We start from the raw sequence: 25,765 nt of genomic DNA on the forward strand, positions 1-25,765 counted from the left end.
ATCTTTTTACACAATGGAGTTGATGGCCTTACTATTGGCTGCAGAGTGGGTGGAGGAAGTGAGGCCAGACAGGGTAATCATCTGCTCTGACTCTTGTGCAGCACTGATGACCTTAAATTCATGTGTGTCTCAGAGTCTTTCCCTGTCTCTGGTCCACACTCCAGTCCAGTTGGTGGCGGTAATGTACCCTATAGTTGGTTGCCAACCGTCATATAAAATTCACAGAAGAAGAAGAAGAAGTAAAAGAAAAAGAAGGAGGAAGTCTCTTGCGCAGTTGTTCTATAACAGTCACAACCGAAAGTAGGTTATATGGATAACCGAAAAACCAGACCTTACTGTAGATTGTTAAATCTTTCTGTCTAAAACACATACGTCAGATGAAAGGTAAGTGTAAAGATGTTATTCAAAGATAATTTAATCATTAGCTTCTTGGCCTATCATTAGTGAGTGACTCTTTTTCATAATCACATGCAGTATAATTCGAGAGAGAGTTTATCAAGTTGTGACTGTAGTTCACAATATGTCTCATTGGGCATTCAATGTGGATCATATTTACATTGTAGTTCACTCGGAGATGTTAGTAAGCGCTTGACGCTTTAGTGGGTTTTGTCTCTTGGGGAAGTCAGAAAGGAAGAGAAAGATAATACAAAAAGACATTTGCAATTTGAAGGAAAATTAAATTGCTGAGATCGTTGGGTTGCTCCTGAGGAAATAGCCTACAATTCTCTTTTCACCTAACCTTCATGACCAAAGGTAAAGTTGGTTTTATATTCACACATTCAACAGATGTTCAACAGACATTCGCCAAAAGCCATTTAAAACTGTATAAATCAATAACTAATTCACCCTTTGTTACAGAAACATCAAACTATGTATGATTTATTCTATAAATGTGTACTTTTACAACCTTTGTTTTGAGGAAAAATTCCAGTTTTGATTTGATAGAAATACATAATTTCAAATATTGCATTTAAAGATGAAGAAATTAATAACTAATTCAGTGGTTGTCTCAGAAAAAAAGTGAAAATATGCATTTATTTGTAATAACTTTAAAGAAATAATTTCAAGTGCAATTTGTTCCATATGAAATTAGACGATGTTTACATAAAGTTGTACAATGTTTACAATCTTAAATTGTATGCCAAATCAATGTCTTAATTTTTAGTGCAACAGTTCACCATTTTAAAGTAGTTACAAGGCACAACAGTCATTTATATATACGTCTCTAATTTAACAACAAAGAGGCCCCTTCCAATCATTTTCTATTTTGACTTTGTTGAAGTCCTTCTTTGTCATCCCCAGACAAGCTGAATTTTACAAGATGGCGTAGCAGTGCAGACGTGTTTTGTTCGTCCTCTCGTCTACTTTTGTATTTTTCGTCCTTTTTTTGTATATATTTCAATTTTATTTTCAACCTGCCTCACCCAATGTGATATGAAACCGCTATTTATTTTATTTTTTTTGACCTTATAGCCAGAACCACCTAGCCATCAGCAGCTAGCCATCAGCAGCTAGCCAGCTAATTAGCTACTAGCTATTTAGTCATTGTTAGCCGCTGCTAGCGGCCTTTACCTTCTGCACAGATACCAGCCCTTTTTTAGCCTGGATAATACCTGCCAGCCTACCAGTATTGGACTGTCTCTCCACTACAACGCCGGATTCCTGCCGTAAACCCTGGACCATTACTCCTGATCTTCACAGCTAGCTAGCTGCCACCGAGTGACCCAGAATCGAAGCTAACCCTGAGCCAGGCCCACCTCCCGGCCTCCCGGCCTACTTAGTTGTTCCCCCGGGCTCCACCCAAACACGGCTAGAATCCACTACTCCACCGGATCCTTGCCGCAAGCTCTGGACCTTGGCACCGGATCACTGCTGCTACTGAGTGGCTATAGTGGCTAAAGCCCCTGCCCCGACGCTAGCACCAGTTAGCCGTGAGCCAGGCGAATCTCCCGGCTAGCAAACTAAATTACTACAACTACAATACCTCTTTCGCCATCTGGCTTGGATCCTTTGTCGACACGGCGCCCCGCCGCACCACCACGACTAGTGCCTTCAACCGGCCTCTGTCGGACGTCGGAGCTGACGCTTCTATGAGCCCCGGGCTGCTAACTTTAAACGCCGTGTCGCCCGCGTGCTAGCATAGTAGCGAGTACTCCGCGGCTTCCCTGTTCCATCTATTGCTGCCCCCTGGACCCTATGACCACTTGGCTACATAGCTGATGCCTGCTGGACTGTTCATTAATCACGGTACTCCATTTTGTTTATTTTTGTTTATCTGTTGGCCCCAGCCGCGACCTCAGGCCCTGTGTGTAGTTAACCGACCCTCTCTGCCCATTCATTGCCATTTTACCTGTTGTTGTTGTCTTAGCTGATTAGCTGTTGTTGTCTTACCCGTTGTTGTCTTAGCTAGCTCTTCCAATCAACACCTGTGATTGCTTTATGTCTCTCTCAAATGTCAATATGCCTTGTATACTGTTGTATAGTCCCACTGTACATGCCTTAGATACCTCTTTTGTCCCACCTCCCACACATGCGGTGACCTCACCCAGTATAACCAGTGTCATGACGTTGGCCTCTTTGGGTACAGGAAGGACAGTTGACCCCCTCCCCTTTGTACCATCACCCAACCTACCTTCCCCCCCAACCCAGGGTTGTAAAAATTCCAAGAGGAGAATCTACTACAACATGTTTCATAGAGAGACAAAGGAAATTCTTCCAACTCATAGAATTGGAGAACCTAGCGACATGTGTGTTCTGGAGAAGATATGGAAGATTGATGAAGACTCCAGCTACGAACTGATCCGCTTGGTACAATTTTGTGATACTCAGAAGAGACAATATAGCCATATTACCCTAAAACGGTCTACATGATAGCCTCAGCGATGAGACTGAATCCACATGGGTGTATACAATGTATTATTAAGGATAAAGCTATTTGTAATACATTGAGATGCTATGTACTGATGTTAATGTGATAGAATTATATTTCTGTAACCAAGTCTAGCTCAGTCATAGGCACGCCCCCAGGGACACATACAGGACCAGGCGTCATTTGACAAGCCTGTTCTCTGGGTACTATAAAAGACCCCCTGATTTACATTTCTACAGACCAGGCCTACACTCCATCGTGAGTTTGGCCCAGAGGTTTGACCAGCCAAGTACTCTACTGAAAGTGAACTATACCACGTGGTTAACTTTTACTATCGAGACCGACAGAATAAGAACAAGTCTTTGATATTAATTATTAGTCTGCAGCTAAGTAAATTATATCATCGAACGCGAAGACCAACCACATCCATTCTATGACGACATTCATGAATGTCGCTCTGACAGATCCATTCTAACCGAGAGAGAGAGAGAGAACGCTGACAAACTCTCCATCAGAACAAAACTCTCCAACACGAATCCCGACGACACATGAGCGTAAATATATATTGAGATTACAATTGTTCCCGAATGAGTGAGCCTTCAATTGTTAATATTAATGAACTCTGTGTAACTTCTCAGCTTACCGTTTTATGACCCATTGTCTAACAGACCAGCCATGCTTGTTAGCCAGTAGGGCAGATTCCCCTACCAATCCTGTGTGACGATAATTACTGTTTGTATGTTTTCTGTTAATTACTGAGTGTAGTAAATAAATGATTTTAAGACAATTGATGTATGGATGATTTTAGTAAAGACTGGGTTCGTGCAGATAACCAAGAATTACAACTTTCATGATGAGACTGAAACAACATGCGGGTTAAGATTGACTGCTATTGATGTAAAATATTACTAAGTATTTTAAGAGTTTATTCAGAGGATAACAGCTCTATAAACGTTCTTCTGTGGTGCCCCGACTTTCTAGTTAATTACATTTACATGATTAGCTTAATCAGGTAATATCAATTACAGAGAAATAATTGTATAAGTTAGCATGTCATATCACTTAATCCGGCATAGCCAAAGACACGACATATATGGTGCCCCCTGTGAGGAATCTAAGATAGAATTGGACTTTGCTGTGAAATTCTATATATCAATTGTGCAAACAGAATTGTACAAACAGCCTGCTATCTAAACAAAGTGATTGTGCATTTTCCATTGAGAGAAGCTATTTAAAATAGCCCCGGTCTTATATCGATAGCAGTGAGGAATAAATTCCAGTTTTAGTCCGTTAGGCCAAACGGTACTATTTCTGTCGGTAATTATTAACTTCTAGAGTAAGGTTAGAATTTAGAAGTTAACTGTCCGGTAACCGAGCCGAATAATTTGCCTACCGCACTAAGACAGTGGGCAGACCGTATGCGTATCTGTATTTAAGTACCGTGTCGCTCCGGTCAGCATAAACGCTAGCACAATATGCTGAATGGGGTTAAGGTGAGACGTCACTAGAAAACCCACCCTTTCCATAAGTGAAAGGATCCTATTTTGGTGCTTGGAAGGATACTTCTGAACCAAGTAGCAATAGCTTAGCATTACGGGCAAGCTAACAGAGAGGGAACATTTCCTCTCTCCGTACCACGTTTAAAATTCCTCCGTAGCGCGACGGAAGTCCGACCTTTGTACTTCCGTTTAAATTTCATCATTCTGCACCCTGGTGGTGAAGAATTGCCAGCACATCTCTAGGGGAAATTCAAACGTGGAGCACGGGATATGACGTCTCATTCAATTTAACTAACAAGTGAAATTGCCAGATTTACCTTTTCAAGTGGATCTTTTTAAAAAATATCCAAAATTGATTGGGCGTCCATAATGAGACATGATTAACTTTTTCCAAACTTAACTTAGATGAAGCAAGGCTCTCAGGTTAATTGAAAGTTAATTCCCAGATAGCCTATACAGGTTTGATATATCATAAATAGATTAATCAGTAAAATCTGCTTTAGCAAGGCACCTTCAGTAAAACCCATTACTGACGGGAGTGAATCCCATGTGGCTTCGGCCTTAAGGGAAAGTATAGTGGTGAATGTACTCTAAACATTTAAACCACATTACTGTTATGATAACTCCGCAATCTGAATTGCTTGGGTATCATTGCCTCATTCAATTTATTTAGTTAAATTGTCGAACACACCTTTCTAGGTTCTTCCAACTGAATGAGACAACTTAAACTTTGCATATTAACCTTGATGAAGCAACCTCTCAGGTAATTCAAAGTTAATTCCCAGATAGCCTATACAGGTTTGATATATCATAAATAGATTAATCAGTAAAATCTGCTTTAGCAAGGCACCTTCAGTAAAACCCATTACTGACGGGAGTGAATCCCATGTGGCTTCGGCCTTAAGGGAAAGTATAGTGGTGAATGTACCCTAAACATTTAAACTACATTACTGTTAGGATAACTCCGCAATCTGAATTGCTTGGGTATCATTGCCTCATTCAATTTATTTAGTTAAATTGTCGAACATACCTTTCTAGGTTCTTCCAACTAAATGAGACAACTTAAACTTTGCATATTAACCTTGATGAAGCAACCTCTCAGGTAATTCAAAGTTAATTCCCAGATAGCCTATACAGGTTTGATATATCCTAAATAGATTAATCAGTAAAATCTGCTTTAGCAAGGCACAGTCAGTAAAACCCCTTTACTGACGCTCAGCCCAGGTAGGAGCGTACCCTAGTGGTGAAGGGTCCCAACATTTGACCTTCGGTTTACACTTATGATATCCAATCAATGGAGATTGTAGGAACCAATCGTCTCATTCAATTTAATAAGTTAAATTGTCGAACATACCTTTCTAGGTTCTTCCAATTAAATGAGACAACTTAAACTTTGCATATTAACCTGGATGAAGCAAACTCTCAGGTAATTCAAGTTTAATACCCAGACAGCCTACCCAGGTAGGACTAATCATTGGCATTGATTAATTCAATTTGCTTTTGCAAATTCATTCACGCCCAACTTCCACAGTACTGTACAGTACTGATGGTTCATTAACGTCTATAAATAGATTAAAATCGTCTTTGCAGCTCCCCACGTTCCAAAACCAAATTTTGGAAAATTAGGAAAAACATTTTTCCTTTCAAATGTTCTAATAATGTGCAAGCTATCAGAGGGGGTGGTCCCCACTCGCCCGCTAATTAGTGAACCTCCACCCGTAAATGGATTGATCTCTGACCTCAGCAGCGATAACAACCCTAATTATGCCATTAGTGGAAAAGCAGACAACAATGTTTTCCAAAATCAACCATCGGGTGCAGGCCTCGTAAAGGTTCTCTCCAGTCTAGCTCTGATGTCTTGCCATCCGAGATTGCCATCTGTCCAATACCGCAGTGCACAGCTGAAGCACGAGCAGGTAATGGTAGACATAAAGGGACAGGTGGAGAGAACCGGGAAACCAATGACCAAGGCAGACAAGGGAAAAATTCTGCTAGCTATGGAACTGCGTTCGAAAACTGAACAATTAAATGTAATTGCAAAAACGTATGACGATGAACAAGCACAAGCTCTTCAACAAAATCGTTTTCTACAGGAACAAAATCATAGGCTACAGGAACAACTCGATTTAGCCAAAACTAAATACGATGATGTCCACGCCAAACTAGATAAATCTGAAGAGTTATCTACAAACAGGAGCGCTCAACTTGACAACATGCATGCTGTTTTGTTGAATGTTACTCAAAATAACACGGTGCTCCTCAAAGCGCTGCAGACCAAAGACGATCAGTTAATGAACACAATGACAAAGTTGGATGATAAATCAGCAGAACTTATTGAAGTCGCTGACCAAATGAATGATGAGAGAACTCAGGTGATGAGGTTGGAAATATTGATTTCTAAGCAAGCAGAGGAAATCTCATCACTGAATCTCTCGCTCCGTACTCAAGACCTCTATCTGCAAACCATGACAGATAAGTTTGAGACCGAAAGGAGCAGGTGTGACACTCACGTGTCCAAAATCAGTACTCTAAGCGCTCAAGTGGACTCTGCAATGCAGCAGAATTCCACCCTTAGGTACCATCTGGAGGAAATCCAGAATGGTACCGCTCTACAGCGCGACTTCCCATCCAAGCAACCGGAGCCCTGTACTCACAGGAGTGAAGACAATAGGTTTCAGACATTGCCTCCCTCATGTGTCCCTCAGTCTTCTCCTCTTTGCCCTTCGGCACTGAGTTATATGGCGCCTCTTGGCCAACAACAACAAGGCTTGGCTTCCTCTCTTGGCCTTTCGGCCCCAATCTCTCCACAGGATGAAGCCAACCCTCTCCGCCCGCTTGGCGCGGAATACCTTGACAAACTCGTCAAGAATTTCCCCACCTTTGACCCCATTCCAGGTCAGCCAAACGATACTGAGACGTTCCTAGCTGACATAGAGGATGCGTTGGATGGCTACCCGAACGCTACAGGTTCTGACAGGGTTTACCTGTTGAAGCGAACGTCAAATAGACACGTGACAAGGTTCATTCGTCTACAACAGCAACACGTGCTAAATGACTACACTAAACTTGCCACAGCTTTGAAATTAGAATTCAGTGGTTCTGCGACTCGCAAACACGATAGCTCACTGGCTAACACCGTCAAACAAGCTCGGAACGAACACCCACAAGCTTACTATCATAGGCTTCGTTCAGCTTACTTTGGCCTACTCACAGAAACAGGAATGGAAGAGCTTTTACCATTCAAACAAATGTTTCTGTCGAACATGTATCCCACCTTCATTACCTACTTGGGCCCTGCCGCCCACGTTGGCTTGCCTATCTTACAACTCAGAGAGCTTGCAAGCACAGCTTTTGAGGCATCAAAAGTTCACAACGCTAAGAGCCCTGACCACTCAGTTTTGAAGTTTAACCAGGAGCACTCACTCCAGTTAGAGGGTGCATTATCAGGTATTGGAGCGTCGAGTGATGACGCACAACAACAGTTTCTACCACGAAACCATGATTCCAATAACCTCCGCGGTCGAAATAACTGTAAAGTACGTAGCCATCAACATGACTACCGCTACAATCGACCCGTTCGCTACGTTCCTGCACCCAACCCACAAAAAGTGTCAGAGCACAAGGGTAACAAAGGGTTGAAGGACGATCAAAACGTAGACCAATGTTCTCCAGAAGTCCCACTACGGGAAGAACTTAAGCGAGAACAATTTGAGAAAAGGGTAAAAGATAAGTCACAAGGACTAGACGGGGAATTACCGGACACCAGGTCCACAGGAATTAACACCCATAGCAAGGACGTTAAAGTTCAAATTTCTCCCGCTCTCATTCAAGACCCTATCCAGGGCCCGCTTGATCAAGAAACAAGCCCCCGGGCTTTGTCTATAGACTCTGATACTAAAGTTGTGAAGATAAAGGTCAAACGCTTCGTTAAAGCCAAGGCCACTCAAAATCGGAAAGGTCAATCTGCTTCCATCTTGAACAGACATGGCACATCACGTCGTTGCGAACGACCACTCCACTTTGTGGGGAATATGTCCACTAACCACGAATCTAAACGGCCATACCTGGAAACAGTCCTGGAGGACTGCTTAGCTTGTCATGCGCTAATTGATTCGGGTGCGACAATATCACTCATCTCTCAAACATTGTTTGATGATCTCAAAAGGGCTTTGAAGCCAACTAAACGTTGGTTAAAAGTGGAACGATGCGACACTAAACTTCGAGGGGTCACTCAGACTACCTCGCCTCTCACATTGAGAGTCATGCTGAAACTACACTTCCAGGACGTATCGCTCGTTCACCCTGTGTATGTTACCAGCCTCGAAACTGTAACCCTCCTACTTGGAGCAGACTTGATGGATCGGTTACTCCCATTGATGGATTGGAAAACCAACCAGGTATGGTCACAGGCCACCGTGCCTTCTCCACTGACCACACTGTCTTCCCCTAACGCTAGCTGCAACGCAGTCCTTCACGAGGGGTATCTGTCGAAAGCACCCCTTGGGAAAAAGACGTTTAGAAACCTCTTGGTGCAGAATCCGATCCAAGGAGATATTACGATATCTCGACACATTCCATCAGCCAACCTGATTGACCATTCTTTTCATGATTTCGAGCCAGCTGCCTCTGTGAATAAGCAACTTCCCTCCTCCTTGCAGTCGTGCAATACGATAGTTGATATGAACTTCTCTTGCCCTTTGGACACTTCCGCAAGCACTGCGGCCGTCTCAGCAAGTAAAACATTGATGCACAGAGTATACTCTGCTTCCGATGATACACCTTCCGCTTTGTTCGGGACTGTCACCCCTTACAATGACACTAATGGCGTCAGTCCAGCAACTGACCCGATGACTCCCACTGGTGAAACACTTTGCAATATCACAGACCGATATCCTCGTCTCAGTTCGCAGGTAATGAAGAGGTTGCCACACGCGGACGCGGTGGGGACTGACATGCCTCGACAGCCACTGAGCGTTTTGAAGCACAAACACCAGGAGATTTGGTTGAAAGGTTACAGCCATTCTCATAACAACGCGGCCGCTGAAAACTCGTACGTAGGGTCCGATCTTCGTGTTTCCGCATCGGACACCAACACCACCCGCTGGTGGGGGGGTCCCGAGGCACAAAGGGGGGGAATAGTAGCCCAGACCCATGATGAGCCTCATCGAGGCCGGTGGGGGGGTCAAGACTACGGACAACACCGTACGAGGCCGCCAGAGCATAAATCAAATCTAGTTGTAAACTCTCCTATGAGAACAGTGAGGAGCAGACAGGCCCCTAGACGGGGATTATCTTAGAACACATCTAAGATAGTACTGAGGTGTACCACACTGGTCGTAAAGGAAGTCCAGTGGACTTGTCCACCTCCAAAACAAATGGCATCAGTAATCATTCTTTGCCATGTGTAGGTTCAACTACCATACAACTAGTAAAATGCTCCAATCCATACAACTAGTAAAATGCTCCAATCATGTGTTCCGGTAGATAATATTTCAGAATAAATCGGTAGGATAACTGGTCCCCTTGAGTACCAGTACCAATACTAGCAACAGTCAGTCCAGCTACAATCAGTAAGAAGGTTAGAGATTTAACCAATCAAATTACCATCGACAACAGCGACATAGGAGTCACTCAGAGTGCAACACGTGGAGGGGAATCTCCAGTGCACTCTTCCAATGGTTAACACACATGCCACTAATAAATAGGACCCTCCATTCAGGAGGAAAATTATTAGAAGTCATGAACCATGATCACACCACGTATGACTGGTCCAATACTTAAAGAGTACTTCCGTCGTGAGGTTAGCTCCTCCGTGGATAACATAGCTATGAAATAGACTTCATACCTATCGCCACTACAAAAGTGGAAGAAACAGTGACTTGTAGAAAAACTACTACAGACTCCCTTGACACCAATTCTGACTGACCTCCAGGCATTGACCTGAAAATTACCTGACTACGTCAGACTCATTCTGAACAAGTTGTAATCTGCCCGGATACTTGGTTTTCTTCCCTTGACATGCGCGCTTGTGTAAGCAGAAGCGCACATGCACAACGGAACATCCAATTAGGATTTATGCTAGGACCACTTAAGGGCCCAAGCAATATACCAGCCTTAGTAAAGTTGAACATTTACTTCTAGGCCTTTGACTCTACAGCACTCACCAGTTTTCTTCCCAGAAGTCCGTAGGTCATACCTGTAGACTGCCCAAAACTAGTGCATTACAGCTGTAGACTTATCATATAGTTATCAACTTAGGATAGCGCCTAAGCAACACACCAAGTAGGAAAACCCTAGATATGGCATTAGAGACAATGCCATGATAATCATTTTGCCAGAACATTGGACGTATATAGAATACAGTCCAATTAGATGATTTTTCTTTTTTTTGTGTGAGAACTATATTTTGTATATTTTTTGTTTTGTTTATGCTTTCATTCCTTTTCGGTTCAGTTCCTTTGACGCATAGGAAGTGATAGAGCCATAAACAAAGTCCCCATACAACCATCACTTAGTGCCACAACGCCGCTCATTGGGGAATGAATGTAATCATATATATTTCATGAGTGTGTGTGCGTTGTTAACATCTGCCTAAGTTACTGCCCAGATCTTCCAGTCTGGACGACGGGTCCGGAACGGCGACCCCAAATCCGGACACCCACAACCTATCCTTGTGGCGGCATGCCCGCTGTCAGAGAGACTACCAAGGTAAACCACCAGAGGGGGGGACCGCAACGGCGATCAACAACCAGGACATCCCCTGGCCCTCCCTGGGGTACTTTACAGCTTCCAGGGAACCTACCAAGGTACGCCACTAGAGGAGACCGCATCGGCGATCACCAACCGGACCTCAACTGCCCATCCTTGTGGTGGACGGCTCCGCTTTCAGAGAGCCTACCAAGTTCAACCACCAGAGAGGACTGCAACGATGATCTACCAATGGGACATCACGTGGTCATGATTTTATGTTGATTTGTAACTTGCAGGATAAACAAGATCCAAACCACCAGGGGGGGTATGTCATGACGTTGGCCTCTTTGGGTACAGGAAGGACAGTTGACCCCCTCCCCTTTGTACCATCACCCAACCTACCTTCCCCCCCAACCCAGGGTTGTAAAAATTCCAAGAGGAGAATCTACTACAACATGTTTCATAGAGAGACAAAGGAAATTCTTCCAACTCATAGAATTGGAGAACCTAGCGACATGTGTGTTCTGGAGAAGATATGGAAGATTGATGAAGACTCCAGCTACGAACTGATCCGCTTGGTACAATTTTGTGATACTCAGAAGAGACAATATAGCCATATTACCCTAAAACGGTCTACATGATAGCCTCAGCGATGAGACTGAATCCACATGGGTGTATACAATGTATTATTAAGGATAAAGCTATTTGTAATACATTGAGATGCTATGTACTGATGTTAATGTGATAGAATTATATTTCTGTAACCAAGTCTAGCTCAGTCATAGGCACGCCCCCAGGGACACATACAGGACCAGGCGTCATTTGACAAGCCTGTTCTCTGGGTACTATAAAAGACCCCCTGATTTACATTTCTACAGACCAGGCCTACACTCCATCGTGAGTTTGGCCCAAAGGTTTGACCAGCCAAGTACTCTACTGAAAGTGAACTATACCACGTGGTTAACTTTTACTATCGAGACCGACAGAATAAGAACAAGTCTTTGATATTAATTATTAGTCTGCAGCTAAGTAAATTATATCATCGAACGCGAAGACCAACCACATCCATTCTATGACGACATTCATGAATGTCGCTCTGACAGATCCATTCTAACCGAGAGAGAGAGAGAGAACGCTGACAAACTCTCCATCAGAACAAAACTCTCCAACACGAATCCCGACGACACATGAGCGTAAATATATATTGAGATTACAATTGTTCCCGAATGAGTGAGCCTTCAATTGTTAATATTAATGAACTCTGTGTAACTTCTCAGCTTACCGTTTTATGACCCATTGTCTAACAGACCAGCCATGCTTGTTAGCCAGTAGGGCACATTCCCCTACCAATCCTGTGTGACGATAATTACTGTTTGTATGTTTTCTGTTAATTACTTAGTGTAGTAAATAAATGATTTTAAGACAATTGATGTATGGATGATTTTAGTAAAGACTGGGTTCGTGCAGATAACCAAGAATTACAACTTTCATGATGAGACTGAAACAACATACGGGTTAAGATTGACTGCTATTGATGTAAAATATTACTAAGTATTTTAAGAGTTTATTCAGAGGATAACAGCTCTATAAACGTTCTTCTGTGGTGCCCCGACTTTCTAGTTAATTACATTTACATGATTAGCTTAATCAGGTAATATTAATTACAGAGAAATAATTGTATAAGTTAGCATGTCATATCACTTAATCCGGCATAGCCAAAGACACGACACCAGCATGTCCAGAGATGCAACCTCTCTTATCATCACTCAGTGCCTGGGCTTACCTCCACTGTACCCGCACCCCACCATACCCCTGTCTGCAGATTGTGCCCTGAATCTATTCTACCATGCCCAGAAATCTGCTCCTTTTATTCTTTGTCCCCAACGCTCTAGACGACCAGTTTTGATAGCCTTTAGCCATATCCTCATCCTATTCCTCCTCTGCTCCTCGGGTGACGTGGAGGTAAACCCAGGCCCTGTGTGTCCCCAGGCACCCTCATTTGTTGTTTTTGTTCTGTGATCAAAAAAAGCCTTGGTTTCATGCATGTCAACATCAGAAGCCTCCTCCCTAAGTTTGTTTTACTCACTGCTTTAGCACACTCCGCCAATCCTGATGTCCTTGCCGTGTCTGAATTCTGAGATTTCCATACCCAACTACAACATATTCCACCAAGATAGAACTGCCAAAGGGGGAGGAGTTAGCCTGCAAAGTTCTGTCATACTTTCCAGGTCAAACAGTTCGAACTTCTAATAAAAAAATGTATCTCTCCAGAAATAAGTCTCTCTCTGTTGCCGCCTGTTATCGACCCCCCCCCCGCTCCCAGTTGTGCCCTGGACACCATATGTGAATTGATTGCCCCCCATCTAGCTTCAGAGTATATTCTGTTAGGTGACCTAAACTGGGATATGCTTAACACCCCGGCAGTCCTACAATCTAAGATAGATGCCCTCAATCTCACACAAATCATCAAGGAACCCACCAGGTACAACCCTAAATCCATAAACATGGGCACCCTCAGACATTATCCTGACCAACTTGCCCTCCAAATACACCTCTGCTGTTTTCAATCAGGATCTCAGCGATCACTGCCTCATTGCCTGTATCTCTGGGCCCCGGTCAAATGACCACCCCTCATCACTGTCAAACGCACCCTAAAACACTTATGCGAGCAGGCCTTTCTAATCGACCTGGCCCGGGTATCCTGGAAGGATATTGCCCTCATCCCGTCAGTCAAGGATAAATGGGCGTTCTTTAAAAGTAATTTCCTCACCATCTTAGATAAGCATGCCCCTTTAAAAAAATGCAGAACTAAGAACAGATATAGCCCTTGGTTCACTCCAGACCTGACTGCCCTTGACCAGCACAAAAACATCCTGTGGCGGACTCCAATAGCATCGAATAGTCCCCGCGAAAAGCAACTATTCAGGGAAGTCAGGAACCAATACACGCAGTCAGTCAGGAAAGCAAAGGCTAGCTTTTTCAAGCAGAAATTTGCATCCTGTAGCTCTAACTCCAAAAAGTTCTGGGATACTGTAAAGTCCATGGAGAACAAGAGCACCTCCTCCCAGCTGCCCACTGCACTGAGGCTAGGTAACACGGTCACCACCAATAAATCCATGATAATCGAAAATTACAATAAGCATTCCTCTACGGCTGGCCATGCCTTCCTCCTGGCTACCCCAACCCCGGCCAACAGCTCCCCCCCCCCGCAGCTACGCGCCCGAGCATCCTCAGCTTCTCCTTCACCCAAATCCAGATAGCTGATGTTCTGAAAGAGCTGCAAAACCTGGACCCGTACGAATCAGCTGGGCTAGACAATCTGGACCCTCTCTTTCTAAAATTGTCCGCCGCCATTGTTGCAACCCCTATTACCAGCCTGTTCAACCTCTTTTTTGTATCGTCCGAAATCCCTAAAAATGTAAAAGCTGCCGCGGTCATCACCCTCTTCAAAGTGGGAGACACTCTAGACCCTAACTGTTTTAGATCTATATCCATCCTGCCTTGCCGTTCTAAAGTCTTCGAAAGCCAAGTTAATAAACAGATCACTGACCATTTCGAATCCCACCGTACCTTCTCTGCTGTGCAAATTTCCGAGCTGGTCATGGGTGCACCTCAGCCACGCCAAATGATATCATAACCGCCATCAATAAAAGACAGTACTGTGCAGCCGTCTTCATCGACCTGGCCAAGGCTTTCGACTGTCAATCACCGTATTCTTATCGGCAGACTCAATAGCCTTGGTTTCTCTAGCGACTCGCCTGGTTCACTTTGCAGTCAGAGTTCAGTGTGTCAAATCGGAGGGCCTGTTGTCCGGTCCTCTATGGGGGTACCACAGGGTTCAATTCTCGGGCCGACTCTTTTCTTTGTATATATCAATGATGTCGCTCTTACTGCGGGTGATTCCCTGATCCACCTCTACACAGACATCACCATTCTGTATACTTCTGGCCCTTCTTTGGACACTGTGTTAACTAACCTCCAAACGAGCTTCAATGCCATACAACACTCCTTCCTTGGCCTCCAACTGATCTTAAACGCTAGTAAAACCAAATTAATGCTATTCAACCGTTCGCTTTCCGCACTCACCCGACTAGCATCGCCACCCTGGACGGTTCCAACCTAGAATATGTGGACAACTACAAATACCTAGGTGTCTGGCTAGACTGTAAACTCTCCTTCCAGACTCATTTCAAACATCTCCAATCCAAAATCAAATCTAGTATCGGCTTTCTATTTCACAACAAAGCCTCCTTCACTCACGCCGCCAAACTTACCCTAGTAAAACTGACTATCCTACCAATCCTCGACTTTGGCGACGTCATCTACAAAATAGCTTCCAATACTCTACTCAGCAAACTGGATGCCGTCTATCACAGTGCCATACGTTTTGTTACCAAATCACCTTATACCACCCACCACTGCGACCTGTATGCTCTAGTCGGCTGGCCCTCGCTACATATTCGTCGCCAGACCCACTGGCTCCAGGTCATCTATAAGTCTATGCTAGGTAAAGCTCCGCCTTACCTCAGCTCACTGGTCACGATAACAACTCCCACCCGTAGCACACGTTCCAGCAGGTATATCTCACTGGTCATCCCCAAAGCCAACACCTCATTTGGCCGCCTTTCCTTCCAGTTCTCTATTGCCAGTGACTGGAACGAATTGCAAAAATCGCTGAAGCTGGAGATTTATATTTCCCTCACTAACTTTAAACATCAGCTATCTGAGCAGCTAACCGATCGCTGTACATAGTCCATCTGTAAATTACCCACCCAATCTACCTACCTCATCCCCATACTGTTTTTATTTACTTTTCTGCTCTTTTGCACACCAGTATCTCTACTTGCACATCATCTGCTCATTTATCACTCCAGTGTTAATCTGCTAAATTGTAATTCTTCGCTACTATGTCCTATTTATTGCCTACCTCCTCATGCCTTTTGCACACACTGTATATAGACTTTCTTTTTTTCTACTGTGTCATTGACTTGTTTATTGTGTTATTGGCTTGTTTCTTGTTTATTCCATGTGTAACTCTGTGTCACACTGCTTTGCTTTATCTTGGCCAGGTCGCAGTTGTAAATGAGAACTTGTTCTCAACTAGTCTACCTGGTTAAATAAAGGTGAAATAAAAAAATGTCTCTGGCACACAGAGCATTCTATCTGCAGTTTTCAAAACATAAAACTGTGTTATGTTTATTTACATGTAAATTACAGTTCTGGAATACCCAAATTCTGTGACATGCTTCTGCAATTAGGAACTTTTTCAAATTGAATTGGATTGTTGTTCAATTGCTAAATTGACTTTAAAGGACATGCATTTGACCACAACCCTGACAGAAGCTCACATAACTGAGGTGTTAATCATCGTTGAGTATTCAGGCAATATAAATCATATAAACTCAGCAAATGAAGAAATGTCCCTTTTTCAGGACCCTGTTTTGCAAAGATCATTCGTAAGAAATCCAAATAACTTCACAGATCTTCATTGAAAAGGGTTTAAAGTAGAGGTCGACCAATTATGATTTTTCAATACTGATTTTTTGGAAGACCAAAAAAAAGCCAATACCAATTAATCGTCCAAATTGTTTATATATTTTTTGTAATAATGACAATTACAACAATACTGAATGAACAATGAATACTTAATACATAAATAAAGTCTAGTCTCAAATAAATAATGAAACATGTTCAATTTGGTTTAAATAGTGCAAAAACAGTGTTGAAGAAGAAAGTAAAAGTCCAAGATGTGCCATGTTAGAAAGCTAACGTTTAAGTTCCTTGCTCAGAACATGAGAACATATGAAAGCTGGTGGTTCAATATTCCCAGTTAAGTTTTAGGTTGTGGTTATTATAGGAATTATAACGCGTCGACTATTTCTCCCTCTACCATTTGTATTTCATATACCTTTGACTATTGGATGTTCTTATAGGCACTTTAGTATTGCCAGCCTAATCTCGGGAGTTGATAGGCTTGAAGTCATCAACAGCGCTGTGCATCAAGCATTGCTAACTGAGACATAAACTGAACATGTTCCACAGACATGTGACTAACAGAAATTGAATAGTGTCCCTGAACAAAGGGGGGGGGGGGGGGGTCAAAATCAAAAGTAACAGTCAGTATCTGGTGTGGCCATCAGCTGCATTAAGTACTGCAGTGCATCTCCTCCTCATGGACTGCACCAGATTTGCCAGTTCTTGCTGTGAGATGTTACCCCACTCTTCCACCAAGGCACCTGCAAGTTCACAGACATTTCTGGGGGGAATGGCCCTAGCCCTCACCCTCCGATCCAACAGGTCCCAGATGTGCTCAATGGGATTGAGATCCGGGCTCTTCGCTGGCCATGGCAGAACACTGACATTCCTGTCTTGCAGGAAATCACACACAGAACGAGCAGTATGGCTGGTGGCATTGTCATGCTGGAGGGTCATGTCAGGATGAGCCTGCAGGAAGGGTACCACAATAGAGAGGAGGATGTCTTCCCTGTGACACACAGCATTGAGATTGCCTGCAATGACAACAAGCTCAGTCCGATGATGCTGTGACACACCGCTCCAGAGTACAGGCCTCGGTGTAACGCTCATTCCTTCGATGATAAACGTGTATCCGACCATCAGGTGAGACAAAACAACAACTCGTCAGTGAAGAGCACGTTTTGCAACTGCAGTAGAAAGGCCTCTTTAGTGTCCTAGGTTTTCATAACTGTGACCTTAATTGCCTACCGTCTGTAAGCTGTTAGTGTCTTAACGACCGTTTCACAGGTGCATATTCATTAATTGTTTATGGTTCATTGAACAAGCATGGGAAACAGTGTTTAAACCCTTTACAATGAAGAGCTGTGAAGTTATTTGGATTTTTACGAATTATCTTTGAAAAGGCAGGGTCCTGAAGAAGGGACGTTTCTTTTTTTGCCGAGTTGAGTTCTTTCTGCAATGTGAATTGATAGGTAATACCTATGTAGTTTCTCCACTGGTAGAATGGGTATAATGTGGAAGTTGCACACCTCCCTGCTGAATTGGCCCAGTTGATGTTTTTTCACACAAAAAACAAACAAAAAAACAAGAGCAAATAGCATAGTGACAGCCTGGTTGAAGTCCTAGTTTTTAATGGTTAGTGCCAGTAGGTTGCAGAGGGATTTACACACAGTTCAGAGGTTAATCATAATGTATACGTTCAACCCAAAAACCAAACACGTCTACTTCTTATAAGTGCTTTCTTATCTGTCTTTCAATTCCTAGGTTGAAATCAGAAGTTTACATACACTTAGGTTGGAGTCATTAAAACTCATTTTTCAACCACTCCACAAATGTCTTGTTAACAAACTATAGTTTTGGACTGTCGGTTAGGACATCTACTTTGTGCATGACAAATGTAATTTTCCAACAATTGTTTACAGACAGATTATTCTACTTATAATTCACTGTATCACAATTCTAGTGTGTCAGAAGAAAATTCCAGTAAATGATGTCATGGCTTTAGAAGCTTCGGACAAGCTAATTGACATCATTTGAGTCAATTGGAGGTGTACCTGTGGATATATTTCAAGGCCTATCTTCAAACTCAGTGCCTCTTTGCTTGACATCATGGGAAAATCAAAAGATCAGCCAAGACCTCAGAAAAACATTGTAGACCTCCACATGTCTGCTTCATCCTTGGGAGCAATTTCCAAATGCCTGAAGGTACCACGTTCATCTGTACAAACAATAGTACGCAAGTATAAACACCATGGGACCGCGCAGCCGTCATACCGCTCAGGAAGGAGACGTGTTTGTTCATCTCTAGGACTTTGGTGTGAAAAATGCAAATCAATCCCAGAAGAACAGCAAAGGACCTTGTGAAGATGCTGGAGGAATCCGTTACAAAAGTATCTATAGCCACAGTAAAATGAGTCCTATATCGACGTAACCTGAAAGGCCGCTCAGCAAGGAAGAAGCCACTTCTCCAAAATCGCCATAAAAAAACTGACTACGGTTTGCAACTGCACATGGGGACAAAGATCGTACTTTTTGGAGAAATGTCCTCTGGTCTGATGAAACAAAAATAGAACTGTTTGGCCATAATGACCATTGTTATGTTTGGAGGAAAAAGAGAGAGGCTTGCAAGCTGAAGAATACCATCCCAACCGTGAAGCACAGGGGTGGCAGCATCATGTTTTGGGGGTGCTTTGCTGCAGGTGGGCTGGTGCACTTCACAAAATAGATGGCATCATGAGAAGGAAAATTATGTGAATATATTGACGCAACATCTCAAGACATCAGTCAGGAAGTTAAGGTCAATTGCATTTCCAAAACATGTTTAGATAAAATACAATGTAAAAAATGTCATATATACAACTCAAATGAATAATATCTTATATTATTAATTTCAAATAACGGTACCCACCCGTCTAATACTGCGTCTTCTCCATGGATGAACATATCCTCAGTTTTTGAATCCACTGAGTGAACGCTATCAGAGTCAAATGTATATAACTCACTATCACTTTCCCGATCTATTTCCTCTATAATCTCTCTAACATCTCTATAATTCAATTTAGCCTTCGATTTCCCTGATTTGGTTGCCATAACTCAGGTAAAAACAATACTAATAAACGAAACTCCTGCGCGTAATAAACGTGGCTACTCCAGTTGAAAGTTCAATGGCGAATGGTTGTCTTGTCTTTACGCGTGAGTTTTAGACGTAGGATCATCTTCCTGGTTAGAATCATCCCACATTGCCGTTTACCTCAGCTCATTGGCTATCTACCAAGCTAGATTTCAAGACGATCAGTGGTCATTGGGCCGAAATACAGTCAATCAATGAAGCACTGGCCATATCATTGGTGCGCAATGAGGTCGGAGGTTGGTGTGTTCAAATCAGTTCCTTTCGGTCAAAGGGAAAAGAACAATCAAGTTTGGCTGTGCTACTAAGAAACAGAGTATTTCAATGAAACCAACCATGACTCGATAAACCCACATTTAGAGCGAGAAGTTACGTCCAAAAGTTGAAGGACACCGAATTCACGACAGAAGCCGTTTACAAAATATTTCGTGTTAGGTTATAAAAATAGATTTTATCGAACAAAACAACCATTTATTGTTTTGTCATGACCTTCTGTATTGCCAAAGAAGAAGATTTTCAAAGGTAATTCATGAATTTCATTGGTATTTGTGACTTTTGTGACTAATTTACCTCGTTAGTAACTGTACTTAATGTTTTGTCTACTGAGCGATAATGCATGGTTTGCTTTCGCAGAAAATTATTTTTTAAATATGACACTGGGGCTAGATTACCAAGAGGTATAGCTTTAATTTGGTGTATTGTACTTGTGATTTTATGAAAGTTAAAATAGTTATAATTCATTTTGTATTTCACGTTCTGTATTGTTGTCGTGACGTTCCGCTAGCGGAACACCTAGCCATAACAGGTTAAAGCTTGGTCGCAAATGGGTCTTCCAAATGGACAATGACCCCAAGCATACTTCCAAAGTTGTGGCAAAATTCCTTAAGGACAACAAAGTCAAGGTATTGAGTGGCCATCACAAAGCCCTGACCTCAATCCCAAAGAAAATTTGTGGGCAGAACTAAAAAATCGTATTCGAGCAAGGAGGCCTACAAACCTGACTCCATTACACCAGCTCTGTCAGGAGGAATGGGCCAAAATTCACCCAACTTATTGTGGGAAGCTTGTGGAAGGCTACCCGAAATGTTTGACCCAAATTAAACAATTGAAAGGCAATGCTACCAAATACTAATTGAGTATTTGGTAGCAGATGATGTTTGGTAGCAGATGAACTTCTGACACACTGGGAATGTGATGAAAGAAATAAAAGCTGAAATTAATCACTCTCTACTATTATTAAATGTCAGGAATTGTGAAAAACTGAGTTTAAATATATTTGGCTAAGGTGCATGTAAACTTCTGACTTCAACTGCATGTATGTTATGGTTCACTCTTATTTCCTTACGTCCATGTTGGTCCTCTTGATCCATCCACCTGTCTTCTTTGTTAGTCAGGCCTGACCCTTCATCTTGTAGTTTTTTCCTGTAATCTAATTTAATGACTAAAGGTGCAGAATTTTTATGCCAGGCCCCTTCTAATAGGGTACAACAAACTGGTTAGAACTTTGACCACACGCCCTCTAGACAGACTACATGCCCTCTCAAATCAAAACAGGAATTTTTATTCAAAACAAAAGTTGTAAAAAGTATGCTAGACATTTATAGAATAAATATATATAATACATAGTTTGATGTTTCTGTGACAAACGGTGAATTCGTTATTGATATTTACAATTTTTGCCGACTCTCTGGAAGTGGTAATATACATTTTTTTTTTAAGCAAAAATTTAATCTGCAATACCGTGCTTTTCATTTTCGACATCAGACCTGCTTCATTCTCACTTAAAACATATGTTTTGTGTTTTAATAGGCTAATTTACGTATTCTGTTTAACATTAACATCGACTCCGTGTTCTTGCAATTTGTGGTCTGACAATTCAGATTGTGGCTCCGTTGGTAGAGCATGGTGTTTGCAACGCCAGGGTTGTGGGTTTGATTCCCACGGGGGACCAGTACAAAAAAAAAATGCATTCACTACTGTAAGTCGATCTTGATAAGAGCGTCTGCTAAATGACTAAAATGTAAGTGTCATATGATAATTTATCAAAAAAAGTTTTGGATTTAGTTAACTACTTTTTCAAAGTAACTTTAGCATATATGTATATATTAATGTACCCATTGTTTCTTGAATAATACTGTTTAACTTATAAATGCCTCATGAGCTTAGTTCAACTGTCGCACCCCATCAGAACCCAAAATATAAGTTTGTTTTACTACAATGTTTGTAAACAAACTACATATAGACAAACCCTATATAGCCTCAAAACATGGTTAAAACTGTAATTTTGATATGATGGATTGTCACAGCTATCCTTGATAGCAGGAAAGGGGTAGAGTCAAGTGCAGGAGACTGAGGTCCGTTTGAACAGATGTTTAATAATCACCGATAAATAAAGTCGCCACAAGGCAGGGTGCACAGAATATAAGGCAGGAGGACAGCTCCAAAATTCAAAACACCCTGATGCCTAATCCAAAAATTACGCAGCGTGGTTGAAGCAGCGCAAAATGCCGACTATCACAAAGAACATGAAACAATCCCGCACGAATTCCCAGACAAATAGGACAAACTAAATACCCCCCCACTAATGACTAACAAGGAACAGGTGCGGACCTAGACAGACAAAACCAAAAGACACAGAAACGTAGATCAGTGGCAGCTAGTAGGCCGGCGACGACGACCGCCGAGCACCGACCAGGGAGGGGCGCCACCTTCTGTGGACGCTGTGACATGGGTGGTCAATCATTGCATCCATTGCTCTTGTCTATGAATTTGAGGGTTACATTTCTGCAGCCCTGTCCCTCAGCTCTTAACATCAACAAAACATGGCTGGGTGGCCACTTTGTTGTTTGAATCCCAGATGGAGACTATCCGTGTGAAATAATTTGTTTTTTCTCCCAATTTTCATTGATAGATCGATATGGAAATCCTACTTTATTCTCTTCAGACAAACAAACAAACAAACAAACAAACAATATTTTTCACAGTTCATTCATCAATGACTCACCTCCACCTGCTGAAGGTGCTTAACGCTTGTTGTTGTTTTCTATAGTGATCCTCGGGACATCGTAAGACGAAAGTGATGGCTGAGTCAAGAATGACAGAGTCACCAGACCTTAGGATTGTCCTGTTGGGCAAGACCGGCGTTGGGAAGAGTGCATCAGGGAACACCATCCTGGGAAGAAAATACTTTCTGTCCAAACGGAGTTTAGTCTCTGTGACAAAAGAATGTGCAGAAGAAATGTGCATAATTAATGATCGTAAAATCTCTGTGGTGGACACTGTGGGTATTTTCAGCACCAACAGCTCTGATGGACTGATTGAGGCAGAGTGCAAGCGGGCCATGGAATCTCCTGTCCCCTGTGTTTTCCTTGTGATAATTAAAGTGGACAGGTTCACAAATGAAGAGAAACAAGCTGTGGAGAGAATTGAAGACATAGTTGGTGGAGATGGAATGAAAAGAAGCTGTATTCTTTTGACGCATGGTGACATGGCAGAAGAGCTGACAGTGGATGAAATGATTCTAGAAGAAGGAGCTGAAGACTTCCGTGAAGCAGTGATGAAATTTCAGGGCAGGTGCCATCTGTTCAACAATAAGATTGAGAGTCGTGATCAGGTTGACAGTCTTCTGACCAAACTAGAAGCACTCCAAAAGACTGGTAAGTACTGGAATATGTTGTTGCTGTAGAAACTGTTGTTGTCAAGCGGGTTGAAGTATGTATTCCATTTGAAAAAGAAAATAACATCTGGGGAAATGTCTTGTTGTAACTTATTTTTTTAAATTTTATTTTACAAATTTGCTTTCCTTCATCAGCTTCCAACATGAATTCAGAAAACAACACGGAGAGCTCACCTGAGAGAATAATTGTGTTGCTGGGCAGAAGTGGAGTTGGGAAGAGTGCATCGGGGAACACCATTTTGGGTCTGAGAGGATCAGAGCAGTTCAGGTCTGACTGTAGCTTTAACTCAGTAACAGAAAAAAGTGAGGCCAAATCAGCAGTAGTGGCAGGAAGGGAAGTCAAGGTGATAGACACACCTGGCCTCTCCAAGGGGAAACATACTCCTCAGCATGTGTTTAATGAGATGATGAAGAGTTGCCTGCTCGCTGAAGAGGGGCTGCATGCTTTTGTTTTAGTGGTTGAGCTTGGCAGGTTTGAAAATAATGATGATGAGATAATTTACTTACTCAAAAAGGCATTTGGTAAGGAGGCTTTGAAATATGCAGTGGTTCTCTTCACACATGGTGATAAACTCAGCAGCCAAAACATTGAACAAAATATACAGGCAAACAAGGATCTTAAAAACCTTGTGGAAATGTGTGGTGGCAGATACTGTATCTTCAACAACATATCCAGGAACAACGAACGGCAGGTTAGGGAGTTGTTAACGAAGGTAGATGAAATGGTACAAGTCAATGGTGGCACAGCCTATGTCGGTGAGATTGTCGGCATAGGGCGCGCTATCATGCGAGAACTAAAAGATATCGATACAAATTACAGCGACAGGCTGAGTACTGCCTGGGAACTCTTATACGACTGGCTGGTCTCCATCAGGAAAGAAATTTGGGAATCTTTTACACGTTTTTTGGACAACGCCATCATCCTTGCCGGCACATTTCCCCACAAACCTGCCCACAATTACAGCAATCTTTCATAACCAATCTAATTTTCTGGTCATTTTAATCATCTGCAAACATTTACAGACAATTCAGAATATATTTTGAATATTATTTTTGAGGTGCGCATGTTGTTGATACTTGTTATTAGTGGATAGAACACTTACTAAGTTACTTATAATAATGTTCAATAAGAATTGTGCAAATTTCTCAAGCAAGCATTTTGCTGCAGGACTAGACTATCAGGGCAGTTGTAATCGGAGGGATTAGATGGGGAGAAGGATGCAACTGAACAATCTATCACACATGTGTAAGGATGAATGACGTCACACATCCCTCAAAAAATCTCTCATTTAACAGAGTGCCAAGGTGTTTTTCGCCTCATTTTGTAGTTCACAGAATGCAGTTTAAATTTTTGTTTTTATTGTTGTTTGGATTGTCTTTTATCGTTTGAATTATACTGAACAAATATATAAACGCAACATGTAAAGTGTTGGTCTCATGTTTCAAGAGCTCAAATAAAAGATCCCAGAAATGGTCCGTACACACAAAAAGCTAATTGCTCTAAAATGCACAAATTAGTTTGCATCCCTGTTAGTGAGCATTTCTCCAGCCTAAGGCTGGCCATCGTTCATAAATATACACACACCAAATAAATAACGGCCCATTTTAATGTCAGGTAAAAGTGTTATTGTAACTATTGTAAAACAAATGTCCTGTACAGATGGGAAATTGTTTTTGTATTCACTGTCCAGTAAAGGCTCAAATTACCTCTGCTCTCTCCTTTACAGTTCTGAGAATATGCAGAACTTGTCTGGGAAGCCTTTTGTTGTTTTGTTTTTCCTGAGATAATGTTTTGAACTCCTATTTTCATTTAACCTTTATTTTGACAGGGAGTCATGCTGAGACCAAGGTCTCCCTTACAGAGGAGCCCTGTATCCACCTCGATACTCACCTCGATACTCACCTCGATACTCACCACGATACTCACCCCGATACTCACCACGATACTCACCACGATACTCACCACGATACTCACCTCGATACTCACCTCGATACTCACCTCAATACTCACCTCAATACTCACATTGAAACACGAAAAGCAAAACACAATCGTAGAAAACAAACACATGCTTCAGTAAAAAGGTGGTCGATATATTTGAGTTGTATATGATCACAATTGGCCCAGCGTCGTCCTGGTTTGGCCGGGCTAGGCCGTCGTTGTAAATAAGAATTTGTTCTGAACTGACTTGCCGAGTTAAATAAAGGTTATATAAAATAAACATTTAAACTTTTTGAGAATATTGTGAAATGTTTTTGTTCAGTTTCTAATTTGTTTGTGTATGAAGGCCTTATTTTATAAATGTTTTTATTCTTTTTATCTTTCTAAATGTAATTTACTGTATCTCACTGTTTCTTATGCTTTTAAATACATTATATTACATGTTAAGCAGCAAAAGGTTTATGAAATAATAAAATATCTCTTTCTCTCA

At 42.1% G+C, this 25,765-nt stretch overlaps 1 protein-coding gene across 1 annotated transcript; it reads left to right on the forward strand.

Annotated features, from left to right (window-relative positions):
- Positions 1–17: 17 nt before the first annotated feature.
- LOC115153817 (GTPase IMAP family member 8-like) lies at positions 18–25,765 on the forward strand. The gene is made up of 3 exons (XM_029699417.1): positions 18–384; positions 22,710–23,316; positions 23,472–25,765. Exons 2-3 carry the CDS (start codon positions 22,740–22,742, stop codon positions 24,311–24,313), a joined length of 1,419 nt encoding a protein of 472 aa, XP_029555277.1. The 5' UTR covers positions 18–384; positions 22,710–22,739; the 3' UTR covers positions 24,314–25,765.

This window comes from Salmo trutta, chromosome 19 (genome assembly GCF_901001165.1).
Source record: "Salmo trutta chromosome 19, fSalTru1.1, whole genome shotgun sequence".
Lineage (NCBI taxonomy): Eukaryota > Metazoa > Chordata > Actinopteri > Salmoniformes > Salmonidae > Salmo > Salmo trutta.